This window comes from Amblyomma mixtum, chromosome 1 (genome assembly GCF_055824585.1).
Source record: "Amblyomma mixtum isolate Tamu chromosome 1, ASM5582458v1, whole genome shotgun sequence".
Lineage (NCBI taxonomy): Eukaryota > Metazoa > Arthropoda > Arachnida > Ixodida > Ixodidae > Amblyomma > Amblyomma mixtum.
In genome coordinates, this window is record NC_143012.1 from 135411454 (window position 1) to 135432858 (window position 21405).

The following is a 21405-nucleotide window of genomic DNA, read 5'->3' on the forward strand; positions in this document are numbered from 1 at the left end:
GTTGTTGGGCAAGTTGATTCATATTGCATATTGATTGCACCCGTCCCGTCTTCTTTCTTGTGATTGTTGCATGTGCGCATCCCATCTTTCTAATGCAATAATTATCACTGTCTAAATTCCCAACAATTTGGCTTATGTAATATAATATAGTACCAGCCCCTATAATGCCTGCACGGACTCGTATTGATTCAGGTCAGGACGACGGGCATGGCGCCCATCAGAGGGCAATCCTCGGTGGGAGCGTCACATGAGTGGTGAATGGCGTGCAGAGTGGAAGCGATAGGCGCGGCTTCGGGCGATGCGCTCGTTCTGAGCAGCGCGTTTGCACACTACGTTGCAGCACACGATGATCATCAGCATCCATCCGAGCGCAGCCGAACGACTACAAGGCAAGTGCGAACAGCCGCAGGAGCTCCGATTTCCAGCCACCGGAAAGAACAAAAAACAAAAAAAGAAAGGCGGCAGGAGGTCTGACGATATCGCGACACGAGCAAAGCGCACAGCCGGCGTTCACAGCAGACGGCGCGCAGGTTAGTTACGTCACAGAGCGTTGGAACGTGTCCGGGATTCCTGAGCTGCGTCGTGTTTGCCGTCAGTCGCCGCTCAAATTGCTCCGGAGAGCACAGTCCGCCAAGTTTTGTCTTTTTCTTCGTCCGAGCGGCGTCGTCGGAGAGAGCGGTGAGTGGGTCCGCGTACCGGATGACTGCACGTGTGAGCGCTTCGAAGTGATGCGGTGGCGAGGAAGCCACGGCGTGAAAATGATTTGTGGGTCCTGCAGTGTATTTCACCGTTCCAGTCTCTTATGGAGCCTCTTCCGAGGATAGAATTCATTGCGACACCAATTGAGGCAGGAATGTGACAGGCGCTGTTGTCTTTTATACGCTTATCGTAACCAATCTTCCTTTAAAAACAAAACGTGCGCCCCACTGATTTCTAACATAGAAATTTCTAGCGTGCTCTAGGACGCCTAGAGCTGCTCTACTCCGCGAGGATGTTCCGTGGTCTGGCCGCGTCCCGAACACTCGAGGACCCAGCGCGCTATTGTGTTGCCGCCTCCAGCGAATGCTTCGCTATCTATTGCGTGAGAACGATTTCTCCCCCTCTCGGGCCTGTGTACCATTTCGCGACTGGAGCGAAAATTTCCGCCCAGTCAGTCATGTCGCAGTGCGATTTTCGGTCAGTGCTTTCACATGCAACATCACAGCTAATTCGGTCCGAGCGACATTACGAGAGACACCAGAGGTTGCTCCGTCCTGTCTCCCTTGTCTTATTGTGTCGTCTTTGTGTGCGCAAAAAAGAATTGTGAGAATCAAGCAACTAGCCCCACAACGCATATTACTAGGTTGGTTGATGTAGAATAGGCAACCCATGATTAAGCGCGACAGCAGCCCAACACGAAATTTGTTATAATCGGTGCACTTTTAGATGCGAGACAATATTTCTTGTGTTTTGATTAGAATAAACAGTTTTGCTTCCGCCCTAGCAACTCCTCGTACTATCGCGATGAAAAGAAACGCAAAGAGTGGAAAGCGTGGCTTTCCGGGCAGTCGGCGAAGTCCAGCGTCGGCTCGCTTAGTCCGAGGATCCGCGTCCACCTCCGATATGCCCTGGCTGTCGCTACGCAAATCGGCGCTTTCAGTCGGCACCGCCGCAGCGCTAGAATCTTGTTCTGGCCGGCGCTATCTCACCGCGTGTGTGTTTCGAGTGTCAGCACTCCACATTTACTTCTTTTTAATCTTTATTCCCTGTATTTGTACATAGTGTATATTGCCGCCCTACCTCTATCCTTTCTTCTATCGCTCCCTTCTTTCTTTCCTTCTCCCTGTCCTTTTATTCCCACTACCCACAGCTCAGGTGCTTCAGGCTTCGATAGCAGATGCCGCGGCTAGCATCTTTTCCCTTCATATTTTATTTTATTAATACCAATAAACAGCCACTAACAACAACACGACGGGCGGATGATAAGCTTTCCTTGCCATTATACCCGGCAAGTAAAATGCGGCCCGCTTTCGTGTTGTCGCGATGATTGCGTGCGTAAGAGAACTGAAGCATGAATGCCTTCCAGACCATAGCAGATTTATTTCTCTAAGAAATATACGAACAGCAATTCAAACAAAAACTGAAGCTGGCACAAAATTTGCAACTTATCGCAATGCAGAACTGCTCGAGAAAAAAATACTTTGCATTAATTAATATTTGGTAAAGCCCCCTTCGGCATGAATGACGGATTCCATGCGATTTAACCGAGAGGCGTACAGTTCTGTGGCTATAGCTCAGTGCTGCGAAGCCTGTCCCACTCGGCGTGAACCGCAGCCCAGAGGGAGTCCTCGTTCATTTTATGGAGCTGCAGTCGTGACAAGCGTCATTTGATGATTCCCCAGACATTTGCAATCGGATTTATGTCTGCTGCTTCCGATGGCCACGGAAGTTTACGGATGGCAAAGTTCTCTAGCAAGGCTTCCACTGTACGTGAAGTATGGATTGGCGAAAGGTCATGCTGAGAATAAAAGAGCCCATCCTTGAACATCCATCCAAAGCACAGGGGACGACAACCTGTTCGATTACTTTACAGTATTCTGCTTCAGTGAACCGCTCATACAGCCGTATAAGGGGACCCAAGCCAGCGGCTTTGACCACTTGAACACCAACTTTTAGCCCGAGCTTGTCTTTTGATCTGCTCGGCTGTTAAAAAAGGGTTGTCTACGGCGGCTGCAATAATCAGGTCTTCTTCCGCAGTCGTGGAACGGGGCCGCGAACCATGAGGAAGGTCAGAGAGTCTGCCTTCAGTTTTGTAGGCTTTCAAAACTTTGTTGACTGTCGAAAGCGGTCTTCCGGTTACCTCCGCAATGCTTCTCTGAGAAATTTCTTGGCGGTGCAAAGCGACCATTCCGATCCTGTAGGTGTTCGACACTCCCGGCATGATTTTCTTTTTAAGCTCAAGATACCCAAGCCGGTAGCTTAGCGCCTACACCGTAGGGGAATAAAATTTTTTTCGATGCAGAGCTAGGAACCAGCGCCGCCGCGGTGGCTCAGTGGCTATGGTGCTCGGCTGCTGGCCCGAAAGACGCGGGTTCGATCCCGGCCGCGGCGGTTGAATTTCTTTGGGGGAGAAATTCGAGGCCCGTGTACTGTGCGATGTCAGTGCACGTTAAAGAACCCCAGGTGGTCGAAATTTCCGGAGCCCTCCACTACGGCGTCTCTCATAGCCTCGGTCGCTTTGGGACGTTAAACCCCATAAACCAAACCAAACCTAGGAACCAGCGACGATTGAGCTTGTGCTGAACGCTTCAGTTCTCTTACGCACGTAATCATCGCGACAGCACGAAAGCGTGCCGTATTTTACTTGTCGGGCATAATGACAAGGAAAGTTTATCATCTCGCAATACACGTGCGGCGAGATATCGCTCGACGGAACTGCCGGAACGAGATTCTAGCGGTACGGCGGTGTCGACTGAAGGCACCGATCTGCCTAGCGGCAGCCAGGGCATACGGAGATGGACGCGTATCCTCGGACTAAGCGAAAGCCAGGCTTTCCGCTGTTCGCGTTTCTTTTCATCGCGGTAGTACGCGACCTGACCTGGCACGGCGTCTCGGCGCCCGCCAATTTCCAGTCCCAGATCGATCACACCGACGCTTGGATTCAATTCAAACCGGAAGCCGCCTCAAGACGTCTGGACTCTCTCCTGTCGCCGGCCGACGATAAGCATGTGAAATGGGCCTTATCGACGGCAAGCGTATGCACGCGGCGCGCTATCGCGCTTCACCCGGAAGGGCCGCTGACAAGGAGCGGGTTGAGAGAATGGGGCTCCTTTATCGCGCTCCGAATGCGCAGGATGAGAGCGCGTGCGACTGGCGCTGCGAAGTTTGATCATTTGCCCTCTCCCAAGGTCGCGCGGCGTCCGCAGACATTTTCAGAGCACGTTTGCGACGCATGCTGAGTGGCGTCATTCTTCCCTCTCCCCCAACTGCAAGTGCGGGGTTTCCCGGTATACGATCGCGACAAGCCGTTTCGTTGTTGAGCAATCGGCGTATCTGCATGTGTCTAACTTGCTTCATCGTCGGGCCTTCGCCGCATACAGCACTGACAGTTGGCTGCGCTCCAAGTTTGCTTGGTTTGAGGCGTCACTTCACCCAGCACGTGTGCGCTCGAAAGGAAACTTACCGCTAATCGTTCCGCGTCAATGCGCGCTAACGGGCCCGTGCAACGTCGCCAAGAAACGCTGTCAAACGGCGCTCGCGTCAGCGGCCGCACCACTGCCATAGAGAACCACTGCAGCCTGGACAAGGTTGTGTCGAGTCCGACACCTCCTCATCCAGGTTTATAGGTCCATTGATTGGACCGGATTCCGTACATTTTGCACATAGCCACGGTCACTCGAGGACTCGAGGCATCCTGTAGCGTTGCTCCTCCAAACAAGAGGAATGCCGCAGCTGCTGATGCATTTCACGCTACCGGTGACGATGACCTCGTCCGCCCGCGTGTCAAGTCAGGTCGAACCAAATTTATTCTCTTTGCGTGGAAAAGGAGAATCTAGGACTAAAAACTGTAAAGAACAGCTAGACAAGGCCCTGGCCCCCTTGGCGTGTGGAAGAGTGCGTGACCTTTATCCTGCTTACAAAGCATGAAGGGGTGTTGATCTACCATAACGGTGAGCCCGTCTCCCCGTCTGTTATGTTATCGCGTTTGCTAAAGGGCAACATATGCGTCTTCGCTCTAGCAAACGTACGTATGAAAAAAGATTGCTGACCGGGACAACGTCATGGGCTACATCTCTCTACAATTTTTCTCTTTTTTTCCGTTCGCTATCGCATGAGCGAGCGCCATTGGCCTAAAGTCTGGCTCATAGCGACCTCAGAATCTGCGGCAAACTTTTTGTTTGAGTATTGAGTATCATTAAAATTCAGGCTACACTACAATAATGCATTTTCTATACGGATATTACGATACTTTAATTTTTGATAAGCGATACTTATTACACTGATACACAAGATGTATCGAAGGACAGCATTGTAGCGGCATTGCGTGGTCCGGCCGAAAAAGAAGACTGGCGACAACTTACGCTTGCGCTCGGGCAGAAGAGATTCGGCACACAGTCTGGTTTTCCACCTGGCGAAGTGGGCCTAAAAATATGTTTGTGGACGCCGGGCAATGATATCTGCCTAGTTGTGCCATACGCCACAGTATCAAAGATACACGCATCTTCGAAAGTGCCCATGCCTGTTAGAAAGTGGTATCCAACGGAGCGACAGCATCACAGCGGCGCAGCACCTCCCTAGAAGCTGTACCTGCCGCCCGCCTAAAGCCTTACTGCGTGCGTTAAGAGATGCTTTGCTCGCGTTGTCAGTGTTTATTACTTTTTTGTGCTAACTTTCCTGTCGGCGTAAAGCATCGGGCCGATGCTTCTTCAACAGAGGTGTAAGGCCGCGAAGCTTTGTAACATCTGTTTGTTGAGAGCCGCAGGCATACGGCTTTATCACTTCTGTTGTGAGGTTGGATTCGACCAAAGCAGGTAGAATCTACGCGCCCTATTCCTCGCCAGTATTTGCGATGCTGCCAACCCCACCACAGTTGCTGGCCAGTTTGGAAAAAATAAACAGAACCAAAGACAACATAAAACGTGGCGCAAAATGGAGATCACCTCCACACTCGCACTGCAAAGAATTCCTATCAAACTAAACATGTACGAGTACTGTCATTGAGAACAGCGTAAAAATGTTTGGGTTTTATGAGGTTTAACGTGCCAAGGCGACTCAGGCTATGAGGGACGGCGCAATGAAGGGCTGCCGATAATTTCGACCACCTGGGGATCTTTAGCTTGCACTCGCGTAGTACACAGGTCTCCATCGAAATGCGACGGGGATCAAACGGGTGTCTTTCTGGTCAGGAACCGAGCACATGCATAACAACTGCGCCATCGCTGCGGTTCATGCTGGTCACCGAAGGTGCAGCCAAAGAGAGGAACTTATTTATTTATTTACAATACTGCCAGTCCCATCAGGGACCATAGCTGGTGGGTGAACAAAAGGACAAACATGATAAAAATTTGAGCAGTGCACTCTGGAATTCATCAAAAAAGAGTGAATACAAATCAAACATAGGCAAACAGAAAGGAGGAAGCAAAATAAAAGAAAAGGTAAACATTAGCAAGGAAAAAGAAAAATACATGTCTAGGAGTCAGGGGGAACATTTCCATAAGGAATTCAATTAGAGCGCATGGGAACACAGGAGCGGAAAAAAAGAAAGACTTTCTTCACGATTAATTAACAATCTAATGAAGTGTTGAGAGGCGATTGAGTATGTCAGTGAAACTGCATTATTGGTTAATTGATAAGGATTCTATCCGTGACGTGAACTGAGATAATGTGGCTGCAGTTATGATTGAGGGACCAAGGCGATTCCATTCTCTGATCACGAGGGGAAAGTAGGAATACATGAAGGTTTCTTTATGGCATGAGTATTCTGTTATCTTTTGTTCAGTCACGTGGTTCGTGTGTGTTGTCATTGATGGGCACTGCGACGTTCTCTTCCTGGATAGCCGCCGCCATGCTGGTGTCGCGGGTGCCGTGGCGTTCGCTGTGCCGGGGCGGGCAGGGGGGCCGCCGGTGGTTCTCCCAGGACGTGATGCGGGAGCTCGAGTCCATCTTCGGCCCCAAGGGCGTCAGCACCACCGACGCCATCCGCGAACAGCACAGCCGGGACGAAGGGCCGCACCCTCCCGCGGCCCCCGACGTCGTCGTCTTCGCCCAGGACACCGGACAGGTGAGACTCCTGTCCCCAGGAGCCGAGGGTATATAGTGGGGAGGTATCAATCTCACGGCACTCAAGTCGTTTCGAACACGGGGCGAAGTGTCGGCGATGCAGGCTTCAAGAAACCTATGTTGGACAGGTTCACCGACAGCCGTGGTGGTCGCTGTTACCTGACTGCAAGTACAATCTTAGAATGTGGATTGCGTGAAGGGACAGCAGAAGGAAACACGGCCAGGGGTGGTCGTCTGTCTTCTTCTTGTCCCTTGTGCAGTTTAGCGTTCTAACATGTAAAATCAGGGAACCCGTGCTCTTCTTCATTTCATTCTCTTCGAGACCTTTGTTTTTTCGGCGAGCGGCCTTACCTCATCTCTATTTTGTCTATCTATTTAATCTCGTACTGCCACCTCCCGGCAGGGGTGGAGTACATAGGTGATGCTGACGTGACAAGTTGTTAGGACTGCAACACAACAGATATGCTGTCACAAATGCGTCATATGTATGAACTGCAACAATCTGAAGGCAGACGACTCCATTCACTAACAGGTTCACAGGAAAAGGACTACTGAACGACGACAGTAGTGGTTTTTTTTTCGCGTATCTTACAAAGGGTGGTTCACCTAAGTCTTTACAGTTTTTAAAAATATGCTTTTTAAGGAAGGAGAGCACTTTTTTTGGCGTAGCATTGTCGGCGGTCAAGCACTTCAGAATACAGCTAAGATGTGCTACAGCTAAGACGTGGTTACATGCTTAAGACGTGGTTAAGACGTTGTTAACTAATATTGAATAGTTAACTCTTTTAACTGTTAACTGTAACTTTTTAACTATTACCGTTAGGCTCATTAATTATTGGGAGCTGTGTAACCCAGAGCAAGAAATATCCATAATAGTTTTTATAATTTCGAATACACGATTACCCTCGGCGCTGTGGCCCAACAAATTTTGGCTATTTCGACGAGTTACGTGCTCTGGAGAGGTTGCTTTGTTTAACTTATCGAAAGTGCACGTATTTTCGCGCGATGTAGCCAAAATTTGTTGAGCCAGAGCGCCGAGGGCAATCGCTTTTTCCAAGTTCTAAAAACTGATCTGGATATTGCTTATGACGGGCTACACGCCTGTCAATAATTAAGGAGCCTAACAGCACCAGTTAAAAAGTTAGCTATTCATTATTACTAAACCAGTGTGCCACACCACACCTCAGCTGCATTCTAATGCACTGCACCGTTGAGAATGCTGTGTCGAAAAATGTGGTTTCGAACTAAAAAAAAAAGACTATTTTAAAAAATTTCGTAAAATTTTAGGTGAAACACCCTGTATACGCAGATAAACGCTGAGACACGCAGTGGCTTTGAAAAATACAGTTCTCACGGTTTACAGCGTTCCTGCTCAGCACGCTACGAAATAATTTGAAGCGTGATTGCTTTCTTCTCGACCTATAATGACTGCCATACTGGGGAAGGCTTCACTGCTGACATAGTCACCTGCTGTGTTCAGTACAGTCGTCCACACATCTGTCTGAAGCACACCATGGGCACGCTCTATTGCGCATTTAAGACAGTCGCTTCTACCTGGTGGGCCCGATATAGGCTTTAAGGACATGAGGAGATAAGTAGCGTCATTGAGAAAGGGCATGCCTGATATGGCTTGTTTCGAGCCCGAGGCAACTCGTAAATGACGCGAATGTACACCCTGGTGCGCCGTTCGAGCGCCATAGACAGGTCTGTCGACGACTGTACGTACTAACTCTTAGTGTGCTGTGGACTGCGCTGATGACCTATAGGTCTAATGCAACAAATCTTTCGCTCTATGCGAGAGTACTTAGCCTTGTCTCTAAAGGGGCATCTGTGACATTTATATGGTCGGAACCACCCGCGGGCCTCGGCTGTGCGCGGGTTTCGGGATTGAGGGAATCCTGGTGGCTGAGGGGACGCCGAATGTTCTGACCTTGAAGGGGCGGAGGCAACCCGCGTTTCCCCCTCGGATCGACACAATTTCTGTCCCCCTCTCTGCACTTTCTTGCCATCGCATTCGCTTTCTTTTTACTTTCTAGGCAGCGAAGGTTAACTCTGTTACCATTGGCCTTTCTTGGCCGTTGTGCGGTGCGGCTGCTTGTGTTTAGTGTGACATATTCCTGAGCTCGGCTTCATGGTGGGCGACCAGCTGGGCTGTCGAATAGCGATCCTAATCTTGGGGAGAAAGAAAAGACTCTCTCTGACCGGCCTCTGAGGAGGGATTGAACCGAGGCCAACCACTTGGCAGAAGTAAAAAGCAGCGGAAACCTTGGCGGCCGAATTTCGATGGAGGCGAAATTCCAGAGGCCCGGGTACCTTGCGATGTCAGTGGACGTTAAAGAACCCCAGGTGGTGGAAATTTCCGGAGCCCTCCACTACGGCGTCCCTCATAGCCTGAGTCGCTTTGGGACGTTAAACCCTAATAAACCAAACCAAACCTTTCGCAGGGTTTCCTCCGTGTACTCTGTGACCGATAAGCACGTGAAAACCTGCCCGCGTTCGTCACTGCAACAATCCCTTGAAACTGCGTGGGGAAAGCTGCAAAGAATATAAAAAGAGGACTGGAGGCCTGCTCGTGGAAATTAACGCGAAAAAACAAGGCGTCGTGCTATTATCATGAAGAACCTTGGTGAATTCAATGTACAGGTGACATGTCATCGCTCCCTGAACTACTCGAAGGAGTTGTTTCCGAGAATGAACTTCTTCAAAGTACGGATACGGAATTAGGAGATCGTGCCGAACAAGCATTAACAGTAACCCGCCGAATTACGATAAGAAAAGAGGTCATGGAGCTAAATACAAAGCATGCCGTCCTAACATTTATCACTACAACTCTGCCGGACTCCATACACGCAGCATGCATACGTAGTGAAAACTGCGCCCTTATGCGCCACATCCTAGGCGATGCTTGAAATGACAGCGTTTTAGACACAACTGGCTTGCATTCAGGTGGAACATTTTGCTCGGCTAGTTAATGCATTCTGACATGAGTAAAGCGGCACGAAAGAAGGTGTCGGAAAGCGAAACGAAGATGGGACAGGGCAAGCCTACACGTGGAAGATAGAGAAGAGTGCACAAACAAATGGGCCAACTGCAGTGGCGCACACAGCGCTACTTTAGGTAGCGATTAACCTGGAAAAGGCAAACAATTACAAGATATCAAACATCTGATAAGACAGTTATGGAAGCAGTTAGATTTACCCTCCGTGATTAGTCTGACGCTGTTACTCTAATTAGTACATTAACTCTTAGCCGAGGCTTCACAGTCACGACAGAATTATGGTGAAGGTGGTCAGAGAGGTGGGTCGAGACTTGGGGGGTGGGTGGGGAGTGCTGCTGCTAGAGGGCACTTGGTTTCCACATTCTGTCAGCTTGATTTCGCCGTCGCGTTTTCGTTCTGCTGTTGCATGGATTCCATGGGTGAGCAGTGCTTCTGGAGGCCGCAGGTGGGCGGGGCCGGGGTGAGAAGATGGATCAGGTGTGAGAGGGAGGCGGCTGGTTAGACAGACGCTAATATTTTTCGTATTGTAACGCTGGTGCGGCTTGCTTTGAGTATAAAATGACTGATGGCCATGTTGAAGATCAAAGAAAACATTTCACCCAAAGACGGGAAAGAGTTCCGCCTTCCAGGAGAGAGGCACGCTTGCTGAAACATTGGAGCCGGGTCCGCCTCCAGCTTTATCCGGCACGCAGGTCGAGTTGCGGGACCTGGCGTGTACATCTAGTCCTCACCTAGTTCACGGTCCACAGGCCAGACGAGCTCGGGGGAAAATCATGCAATTTGTGACCTCTCCCCAGCCCATTAGCTGCTCCAACAGGCGCCGCTTTGCCATTGCTGTTCTGTACAGGGGAGACGAGAGGCTTGTCCTCTTCCAACTGCGAGGCTGGCCCGAGTGGTCACGCGTAGAGCACTGCACGGGCCTCAATCTGGGGCCCGAGCCCGGCCCGGGCCCGAGACCTGAAGCCCGAGCCCGGCCCAGGCCCGAGGCTTCAAGCCCGGGCCCGGCCCAGGCCCGCTAAATTATCGCTCTAGCGAGCCCGGCCCGGCCCGTGAATCCCAGAGTGAAGCCCAGCCCGGGCCCGACACGGCCCGTTTCACAGTAACGCTTGAGGTACACTGCTCACTCTGAGCAAGTAGACTGCTACTAGACCGATAAGTAACTGGCCGACAAAGGTTCTGAAACCACAGTTTGGCTTGCAGAAAGTTGGTTCTTTTTAACCTAGAAGGAAATGATTAAGAGTAGTGCTCGCCAGGCCCTCTTTTGGACAGTGATCTCGTGTAGGTGCGCAAAGATAAACTCGGATGTTCCGAAAGCGAAATAAAAAGGACTGCATACGCGCGCAATAGACTACTTTGCATTCCCCCATGATTTTAATCAGTTATATTTTGCCGCCCAGAAGAATAAACATTAAAGCTGCCTAGCAAGCATCGGGATGACATTTTTTTAGTGAACGCGATCTCACAGGTTGAAATCATAGCCGAACTGGTCGCCTTTAAGCAGGAACGAAAAGCTAAAAGACCTGAGTATTTCATGGTGTGTGTTTTGAAGACTATAAGCGTCCTAAACTTTGGGATGACGAATGATCAATGGCCAGTTAAGGCTAGTTGAATTTTACTCTTACTGATGGAGCAGAAGATAACGTGCGAACGACATGAACGGCACCTCGGAAGTTTTGGCTTTACCTTAGTGGCAATAAAGAAGAAATCAATAGAATTCAAATTGGTGAGAACATAGTAACAGAAAAAATAAATATAGCAGATCATTTCAATAACTTTTTCCAGTCTGTATTTTCTAAACCAAGCAATGATGACTGTGACGCGTACCCGCCTTCCTCCCTTTCATGTTCGATGGAAGACCTGGTCGTGACTCAGGCCGGCGTGTTTAATCAATTGTTACTTTTGGATTCTAAAAAGGCTAGCGGGCCGGATGGGATTCCAACCCAGTTTTTAAAGCGATACGCTGAGTGGATATCATTTTTCTTGACGATAATCTTTAGAAAGTCCCTACACACTAACTCCTTGCCACAAGATTGGCGGTGCGCAGTCGTAACACCTGTTTTTAAAAACGGCGACCGACTACTCGCAAATAATTATCGCCCAATTTCCCTGACAAGTATCAGCTGTAAACTATTGGAACATATCATAAGTAAACATATACTAACTTTCCTCGAGGATAACGCGTTCTTTTATCAGCATCAGCACGGGTTCCGAAGAGGGCTATCTACCATAACACAGCTTATAGAAACGATACATGATTTTAGTTCAGCCATAATGCCCAAGAGCAAATAGATGTCATTTGCGTAGATTTTGCAAAATCATTTGACAAGGTTCCACACAGTAAATTACTTTTCAAGTTACACAAAGCAGGAATTAGCGAAACCATTCTTAAGTGGATTAAAGCCTATTTGAACAATCGCAGGCAGGTTGTGCATGTGGATGATTGTTTTTCTTCTACATTAGAAGTATTTTCTGGCGTTCCTCAAGGGTCGGTTTTAGCTCCATTACTGTTCCTAATTTATATTAATGATATTAACGAGGTTACCGAGTCTCCCGTAGAATTGAAGCTTTTTGCAGACGACTGTTTAATTTATTCTCGAATAACACAAGCTGCCGACCAAATTAGAATAAACCGTGTCCTTAATTCCTTGCATCTTTGGTGCGAAAAATGGGGCATGGAAATTAATTACACAAAATCAACTTTTACGCATATAACTAATAAGAAGACTGTGCAGTTATTTTCTAATAATGTTGGAAAAAATAATCTAAAAAATGTTGATACCTTCAAGTATTTAGGCGTCACAATTGCACATAATCTGCAGTGGCATAAACATATTAATAACGTGTGCTCGACAGCTTCCCAAAAACTTTACTTTCTGAGGAAGAAATTGGAACATGCAACAAAAGATGTCAAACTGATAGCTTACAAAACATTCATCCGCCCATCCTCGGAGTACGCTTGTGTCGTCTGGAGCCCGCACTAAAAAGTTCTAAAAGATAAACTGGAACGAATTCAAAGAATGGCTGCTCGGTTTATTTCGTCAAGATACAGAAGAAGGGACTCAGTGACGGAAATGCTGAACTCATGTGGGCTCGAGTCACTTCAAAATCGGAGAAAAAAATCAAGACTAAAGCTTTTCTTTCAAATAATTCAAGGGCACTTCAAGATAAAATCAGATAGATATGTTCAGCCTCCGGGAAGACGCAGCGCGAGAACAAGCCACACTCGATCAATCAAGCCTTACGACTCACGTGTTGATGTTTTTAGGTACTCTTTTTTTCCTGATGTCATCGAAATGTGGAATGCTTTGCCAGTTGAAGTTGTTGAGCAATCGGACGTGCACAAGTTCGAACGTTCTATCGATATTTTGTGTCGGGGCCACTCAACTTGATGTTATGAGACATGAATTTTTTCTGTTGTCCATTGCATTTGTATTCCCTCCCTGTAACGACCCTCAAGCAAGGGTCAACAGTATCAATAAAATAAAATAAAATAAAAAATAACTTACAGGGCAAACCCTTGTCATGACAACCAGGCTGAAGAAGCTAGGAGAGATAGGTGTGCTTATTCGATGAGACTTACAAACTCTCACAAGATTTTGTGGCTATTTCATTTACGAGACGTTCCGCTCAGCTCATCAAAAAGAAAACCAAACGCGCTTTAGTTTGTGAATTTTCTCACATGAGAAAAATGTAGCTATAAAATTAAAGCTATGTTTTTGGGGCTTAAGGGCCCAAGGGGAGTCAGGCTGTGAGAGATACCGAACCAAAGGGCTCCGGATCATTTCGACCACCTGGGTTTCCTCAACGAGCAATGATACTACAAAGTACATGGCTGTCATGCTTGCCGCCTTAACAGAAATGCGGCCGCTGAGGATAGGAGCAAACCCTGGTTCCCCGGCTCAGTAATCAAGCGCCTTGACCACTAAGCCACCACGGCGTGGAAATAAGGAAATAAATAAGTCAATGAATAAAATTTAGTTTTTTTCTCAGCGCGTACTATAACCCATAGCTCATCCGTGTCGCTGCTCCAATGTCGCAGTTGTGTACTTCACTCTGCAATAGTGAATGAATAGCCGGACACCAGACGTTTCTGTACGGACCCAAGCCCCACTCGCGTCCGCAGCTTTAAGCCCGAGCCCGGCCCAGGCCCGCAACTTCAGGCCCGGGCCCGGCCCAGGCCCGGCAAAACAGATCATGTCCCGGCCCGGCCCGGCCCGCGGGCCGGGCCGGGCCCGGGCTTTCGGGCCGGCCCGAGCCCGTGCAGTGCACTAGTCACGCGCTTGGGTCCGCCGTCGCGTTATCTGCTGGTCGGCGCACATAATCCCGCTCAAACAAAGAGAAGACGACGCCGCTGTCGCCGCTGCTGCCAGAATCGCTTCTGGCCAACGGCGCCATTGATGACTCGTCTACTAGGGACACAGGAGCCATGCGTGGAATGCCTCTGGTAGTCAGCGAGGACTACTATCTCAGCACTGTATGGCTGCTTATGTTATGGCTGAGTCAAATGTTTTCTCGTAGTTTATGGCGGCTATATGCAGCAGTTTGTTAATTTCTGTCACGCCTGACTGACAGCGTAAGTCCATTGCCAGCAGGCTTTACAAAAACCAGCCTGGCTCTTCGGCTGACTAAAGTCTAAGGCTGGTGAAATTCTCGTAGTGATAAGCGCCTTGTAAGCCCCGGAACATGGTTGTCGATGCGCATGCTGCACACAAATGAACAAAGTTATACAGTAACCATCGCTATATGTTCATAATCACATTTCATTTACGCCATCTGAAAAGCGGTCACGACACTAATAAAGACACACTTAGGACAGCTAGGCCGAAACTTCGTTCTGAGTGGAATTCAATTTTTTCGTTTTTGTTTCTCTTGACGTTCGTTCTGTTACAAAAGATGTATCCATATCTGAGAGATTTTTCTTTTATTTTGGAATAGTTTACCCTCTACTCAGTTCAAACACATCACGTTGGCATGACGTCGAGACTGTTGGGGAATCCACATTCGGCGCCTGAACGTGAGTGAATTGCCATGTGGTATGGCCTCAGAGATCCGACGACTGAAAATTACGCCATCACAGTCTGTCTCTGAAAACTGCCATTTATTGATTATGTACCATCGGTCTGTATAAGAACTTCCCCTTTGAGGACCTCTGCAGGTGGTTGAAAAGAAATACTCTCGTTGCGGGCTGTAATGGAGCCACTCAGGTGAAGAGTCAGGCGCACACTCAGCGAGCAGGAAGATCTGTCCCAAGGGTGTGGCAAATGGATGCACAGACAGGGAGAACTATAGAGCAGCACCTCAACTATTTCGAAAAAGAGCTCTGGCCGTACCAGAATGCGCTTCGAAAATAGGGTGGTGGTGATGTTGCAGGTGAGCCGGGCGGCCAAGCTGTGCTACCAGAAGGGTATCCCGATGATGGCGTTCGGCAGCGGCTCGGGACTCGAGGGCGGCGTGCAGGCCATGCAGGGAGGAGTCTGCATCGACGTCTCGCAGATGGACAAGTTGGTGGAGCTCCATGCGACCGACTTCGATGCCGTCGTCGAGCCGGGCCTTACCTGGCGCAACCTGAACCAGCAGATCCGTGACACGGGCCTCTGGTTCCCCGTCGACCCTGGCGCCGACGCCTCGCTCGGGGGAATGTGCTCCACCAGCGCCTCCGGCACCAACGCCGTGCGCTATGGAACCATGCGCGAGAACGTGCTCAACCTTGAGGTACGTGATGCCCCCGCCACAGATTTCATATTTGTTTTTATGCGAAGCATATTACTAGAGGTACACTACAGCCCTTCGCCGTGGTTACGCGCCGTGTACACCACGTGGTACAGTGACGTCACTCCACGTGACATACCACGTGACACATGACGTCACGACAGAGGAAGACGGAGGTACACTACAGCCCTTCGCCGTGGTTACGCGCCGTGCACACCACGTGGTACAGTGACGTCACACCACGTGACAGACCACGTGACACATGACGTCACGACAGAGGAAGACGGAGGTACACTACAGCCCTTCGCCGTGGTTATGCGCCGTGCAGACCACGTGGTACAGTGACGTCACACCACGTGACATACCACGTGACACATGACGTCACGACAGAGGAAGACGGGGGTCCACCTCGCGCCGTTGCTGTGGTTGCACGCCGTGCAGACCACGTGGTACAGTGAGGTCACATCACGTGACATACCACGTGACACATGACGTCACGACAGATCGCCGTCACGCGCTGGGAGAGGGAGAACGATGCCATCGCACAGACACCGGAATGTCCTCGAGCGGCATTCCCGCGCATTTCGAACGCGCGTTCACACTCGGTGTAGGTGAAACCATAGTCATTCCATGCTTTTATGGTCCTGATACTTCACCGTAACGCTATGGGAGAGCTTCATATGTTGACCGCGCCTTCCACGAGGCGGCGCTACGAGTCCTGTGGGGACAACGACGCGAGGGAGCGAGCGTCTCTACGGCCTCGAGTCTACGGGTATAATGGTACTCCGGCAATGCGGCAGCAACTATTTTCTCTTTTCACTCTGCTTTCGTTTACAAAATAAGTACAGTGCACGTGACGTGCAAGCCTGTGATGCCGAATACTTGCTGCGTGACGGGTTGCCGCTCCGGCTTCGGAGGTAAGCAGGAAAAGGCCTCGCTGTTCTGTCTGCCGAGCGACGCCGAGCAGCGTAAAATATGGAAGCGGGCGATACCCCGACAGGAAAGCGGTGGATTTAGCTTCGACTCGAAGCATGTACGTGTCTGCGAGAGGCATTTTGCCCCACTGATTCGGTCTCACGAGCTTATGATCAACAAAGAAGCAGTGTCGCTGCAATGCGCGAGAAACCGAAACTCAGGCCCGGCGTCGTCCCGCGGGTATTCCTACCAGCGTACTTGGGCACGAATCTGCAACGATGTTGCATTTTAGACAGCTGTGCTCTTCAATGTGCTGATGGCTTTTGGTGCGAAAGCACTACTGCATGGGATGAAACCCAACCAAGAATCTTGTGGCGTCCCTGAATTTAAGGGTGCAGAAATGAAATAAATATTGCTGCGACTAGAAATTTCGCACCCACAGCGGCGCGAACGGATCAGCTTCGCTGGCCACTGCACGAGAGCACTGTGCTATCGCAGCAGCCGATCACGTCTCGTGTTGTTGTTGTTGTTGCCTCAAAAACTATGGCACATACCCACGGTGGGAGATTGGCCAGGGTTTCGTGCAGATCCAAACAGGGAAAAACTAAACTGTAACACACTCTCGCGCTGCGCGCATTGTACACCGTCGTCTTCATCAACGTCCACCTTCTGAACGAACACATCAGACTAGCTTAACCTCGATCAGAGCTTAACTTCAATCTAATATCGTCGCCAGACGTGCAACGACCCAGCAAAGCAAAACCATGACGCAAACAGCCTATACACATGCGTTCGCACGTCTGCTGGGTTTAACCACGTTGAACACCTAGCGCTTTTTATTTTTTGTACATGTTTCTCCGTGATTTCTATCATTGCTCATTTCTGGCTTATTGCGTCGCCGCTCACAGCTTGTCTCTTATCTTGGTAGCGCGAAGCGAGCACATGAGCAATATTTCCTTGCACTCGTAGCGCCTCCGTAGTCACAGCGTGAAAAAGTGTAAATAAATGGCTTATGAAGCAAGAGGCTTCAGCAGCTGGCTTTGCCACCTCCGAAAGTGTCAGCAAAAAAAAAAAATGAGAGCATGATCAAACTACCGGTGCATTCGTCATGTGATCGCTCTTCTAGCGCGCCCTCCAGTTCTTAAAATACCGCCATAACGTCATGTTTTCAGCATTATTGAGATTGCAGTATTTATCACAAGGTAAACGCCAGCCTTAAGCATTCTTGTGCACTTAGATGAAAGCGAGTGCTCGCCCAAGACAGGCGCAACTGATCGCTACGCTTGATCTCCAGAATAACGTTGTGGGCAAGTTGCGGTAAAAATGAATGCCAAGGCTGGAACATTGTACGAAAATCGCTTTTTTGTGAAAATCAACGAGAGAAAGTAAGTGCGTTAACTGTTTGCCAGTAAACAGCCGCTAACAAGGTTTACTAGTGGCCGTCGTCGATCGTAGAGGGTTTTTAGTGTCTCGACGTTGCAGCCAAGCTTTCAGGTGATAACCGGTAAAGTAGTGGCCATCGTAAGCCCAAATACCGATCCCCAGAAAGCATAACTACCAAGCGAATATGAGCCGGATGGCCGGAAAACAGCCGCTGCGAGCAGGGCTCGCGCAGCGACTCGTGCCCCCTCGCCGACAGCCGCGCCTCTAGCGGCGCGCGCTGTCCCTATATGAAACTTTGACCGGAGTTTCGTGACCAGAAAAAACATTGAAGGACTATGGTGAAACGCTCGCTCCACCGGGCAGGCGGACGCGGCTTCCGTGGCAATCCAGGCGCTCACCCAACGCGCGTCTCGGGGTTAGTCGGCGTTCCGCTGTAGCCATGCCGTTGTCTTCCCCCACGACGAAGGCTTCTAGTGGCTGTATTAAAATGACCAAGTATTCAACCAAGGAAAGCCATGTATTACCAAGCCTAGCCATCAATATGCTTCGCATCTGACCAGGGTTAACCAAGTTAAGCCTCAGCCATTTTTTCCTCTGTGAGCGAGAGTTTCTACTTAAACTTGGTGCCGTTTGCGTTCACGTATAGGCGCGGACAAAAGGAAATGGTTGGTTGGTTTATGGGGTTTAACGTCCCAAAGCGACTAAGGCTATGAGAGACGCCGTAGTGGAGGGCTCCGGAAATTTCGCCCACCTGGGGTTCTTTAACGTGCACTAAGATTGCACAGTACACGGGCCTCTAGAATTTCTCCTCCAAAGAAATTCAACCGCCGCGGCCGGGATTGTTGAATTTCTTTGGGGGAGAAATTCTAGAGGCCCGTGTACTGAGCCCGCAACTGTTCTCGAACATTTTTCACGCGTCACCTAATTGAAATTTCCAGCAGTGGTACGTGCCTGCTGGTAGAGGAGGTTGGTGGGCTTTCTTGTAGACAAACAACGCTTCTTCATTACAAATGGAGAGCGCGTGATTGCACTTCAAACGCAGTAGCGTGCTCCGTTTACTTATGGCCGTGCCTGTATGTACGGCGAGGGGGGAGTGTGAGAGGGGCAGGACAGCCAGCAGTGAGCCTTCCTCACTGTGATGAGGGCAACATCACTTGCTTGGCACTTTTTACCCCTTGTTCCCCCCCCCCCCCCCCCCCCATCGATTGAGGCACGGCGACGCAACAACAATGGAGCGCTGCAGCGCAGGCGAAAGAGGGAAGCACGCAGAGCGGCGGAGTCATCATAAAAGAGGGCGCAGCTTAGCAGCGACCGCCTCGCATTGGGCAGCACAGCAGAAACGTTTGCCGGTTCTTGGCAGCGGGAAGAGCTTACCTGCGCGCAAGGTTCGCGCGGCTTAATGGTTTCGACTCTTACGCCTTTTACCGCGCTCTGCATGGCACACGTGACCGGAAATTGCGAACTGCAGTAAATAACAGCAGTGAAGGATATTAAAGTAACTGCAGAATTCATCAAAAAAGAGGAACCTTCCCTAGACTGCACGCCGTTAACAGTAAGGTCGAAGAAAAACCTACGCGGATTTTATCGCCACCTTTAGTTACAAAATGTCTTACAAGAGCCTTGGTCTCAGGATATGGGAACTAAAATGTCAGGTGGGGACCTTTTAGTTGAACTCAGACGATGCCCAACACTAAATGTTTGCAAACATAATGCTCACTGGGGACATCGCTGTCATAAAAACTGCTCGTACTACTCGCGGCCCACGGCCACACGGCCCTACTACTCGCGTTCAACCTTAGCACACTTCCAGACTCCATAGAAGTAGGATATCTGAAGATAAACGTTCGCTCATATACTCCGAACCACCGTCAATATTTCAGTTGTCAAAAGTTTGTTCATCAAAGTCCCTGTGGCAAATGGGCTTCAAAAGACGATCCTGACGAGAACTTTCCAGCTTTACCGCACTGTGCAAAGTTTGAAGGCAATCACTCAGCCTACTCAAGGCAGAGTGGAAGCTTGGGCGAGTTGGTGAGAGTTCACTTCCCACATAGCGCTAAACAGACACGGACACATAGGGAGACACACAGGACGGGCGCTTCCTGTCTCCCTGTGTGTCCGTGTCTGTTCAGCGTTATGTGGCAAGTGAACTACTCAAGGTCTTGCTGAACATGAAGGCCTGAAAAAGAAATAATCACTGTGAAAAGAAAGAAAAATATTTCATTCGAAGAGAGAGAGAGAGAAAGAGAACTTTTATTTTTCCTCAAGTCCGAGCCTTCTTTCATTCGAATAAGTGCACACATGATTCCCAGATGCCATCGGCTTATAGAAACAAAATTTTCCGATGTGGTGTGACGGGGTGCGACGGGGTGGGGCGCCATATGCTCTGCAAAAGGGCCCGCCGGCCTTTGAGTCGGCAGCCAAAAAGACTTCACCCCATCAGGAGAGGTCTGCATCTCGAACACCCACGACTTCACGCTGTCCTCCAGCGCGAGGCAATGTGCGTAAACTCCAGCACATTCATGATGCAGGGGCAACGCAGCTCACGTGAGCGTGGCAGCAAACCAAACACTCGTATAGCGGGTTCCGAGAAACTGCTAGCCTATGTTTTATCCGTACCCCGAAGAAACTAGTAAAAATGGACTTCCTAATTCACTGGAACTGTCGTGGATTGCTAAAAAAAGTAGAGCGATGTAAGATTTCTTTTAAATTCACTCGCCCAATAACATTGTCTAAAAGAAAGTAACTGGAAACCTGAACACAAGGACATATTAAAGAAATAGAAATTGTTTCGTTGCGACCGAGAGCAAGCATGTAGGCTCTCTGGAAGTTTAGAATTGTCGTTTGGGCAAGTTGATGACCGTTCATGTTGACTTGACTGGAGGTGGTGTTGTTGCCATTCAGCGTGCTATTGCAGCTTCCAAAATCAAACTGCAGACTAAATGTGAAGCTTTTGCAGTCACTATTGTTGATTTTAAAACTGTCCTATGTTCTATAAATCTCGAGCCACATCTAACAGTAACACTGCACGACTTAGACGGACCTCCAAAACACCTACCAGAGCCATATATGGTAGTCGGCGATTTTAATGCCCACTCCACTTTTTGATGAAGTGTACAAACTGACACTAGAAGTTGCATTTTAGAAGATTTTATTCTGCGCAAGTGTCTGCCTATTGAATAAAGAAAGCAGACTCACTGCTCTCTAAACTTTGAAATAGTGAGCTGTATAGGATATCGTCAACGACCCCAACCTCTACTGAAGCGATCACTTGCCTGTCGTAATTAGCTTATTGTCATCACCGTTAATCTTCCCACACAAACCGTGCAGTTGGAAGCTCCACATAGCTGAGTGGGCACGCTTTCGGGAAAAAGCCACTCCGGAGAAAATATTTTCGTTTAGTGTCGATGAATTCAACAAAACGTTCACAATCTTTACATTGCTGCCGCTCGCCTAACGATTACTCAGCCGTCGGGAGTGGTCCGACTAAAACCACAAGCTTTGGGACAACAAAGACTGGCGGGAAGAAAAAAAGGAACAAAAAAAGAATGGAGATCTTTTAGCAGGCGCACAGCGCACGAAAAGCTGATAAATTTTAAAGCCCGATATATCCGCCGGAATGGCAAGAACACTTCATGGCAAAG

General features: G+C 49.3%; 1 protein-coding gene across 4 annotated transcripts in view; it reads left to right on the forward strand.

The window, feature by feature from the left end:
* The first annotated feature begins 260 nt into the window (after positions 1-260).
* LOC149367671 (D-lactate dehydrogenase, mitochondrial-like) overlaps positions 261-21405 on the forward strand; it is a 74337-nt gene continuing 53192 nt past the window's right edge. Inside the window, exons 1-3 of one of the 4 annotated variants that reach the window (XM_089556735.1) lie at positions 261-389; positions 6537-6760; positions 15128-15469. In XM_089556735.1, coding sequence (XP_089412861.1) covers positions 347-389; positions 6537-6760; positions 15128-15469 — 609 coding nt within the window. In that variant the 5' untranslated portion in view covers positions 261-346. Of the gene's footprint in view, positions 390-519; positions 679-4625; positions 4650-6536; positions 6761-15127; positions 15470-21405 lie in introns of those variants that run through there. The other 3 variants (XM_089556743.1, XM_089556753.1, XM_089556761.1) reach the window with 3 other exon arrangements.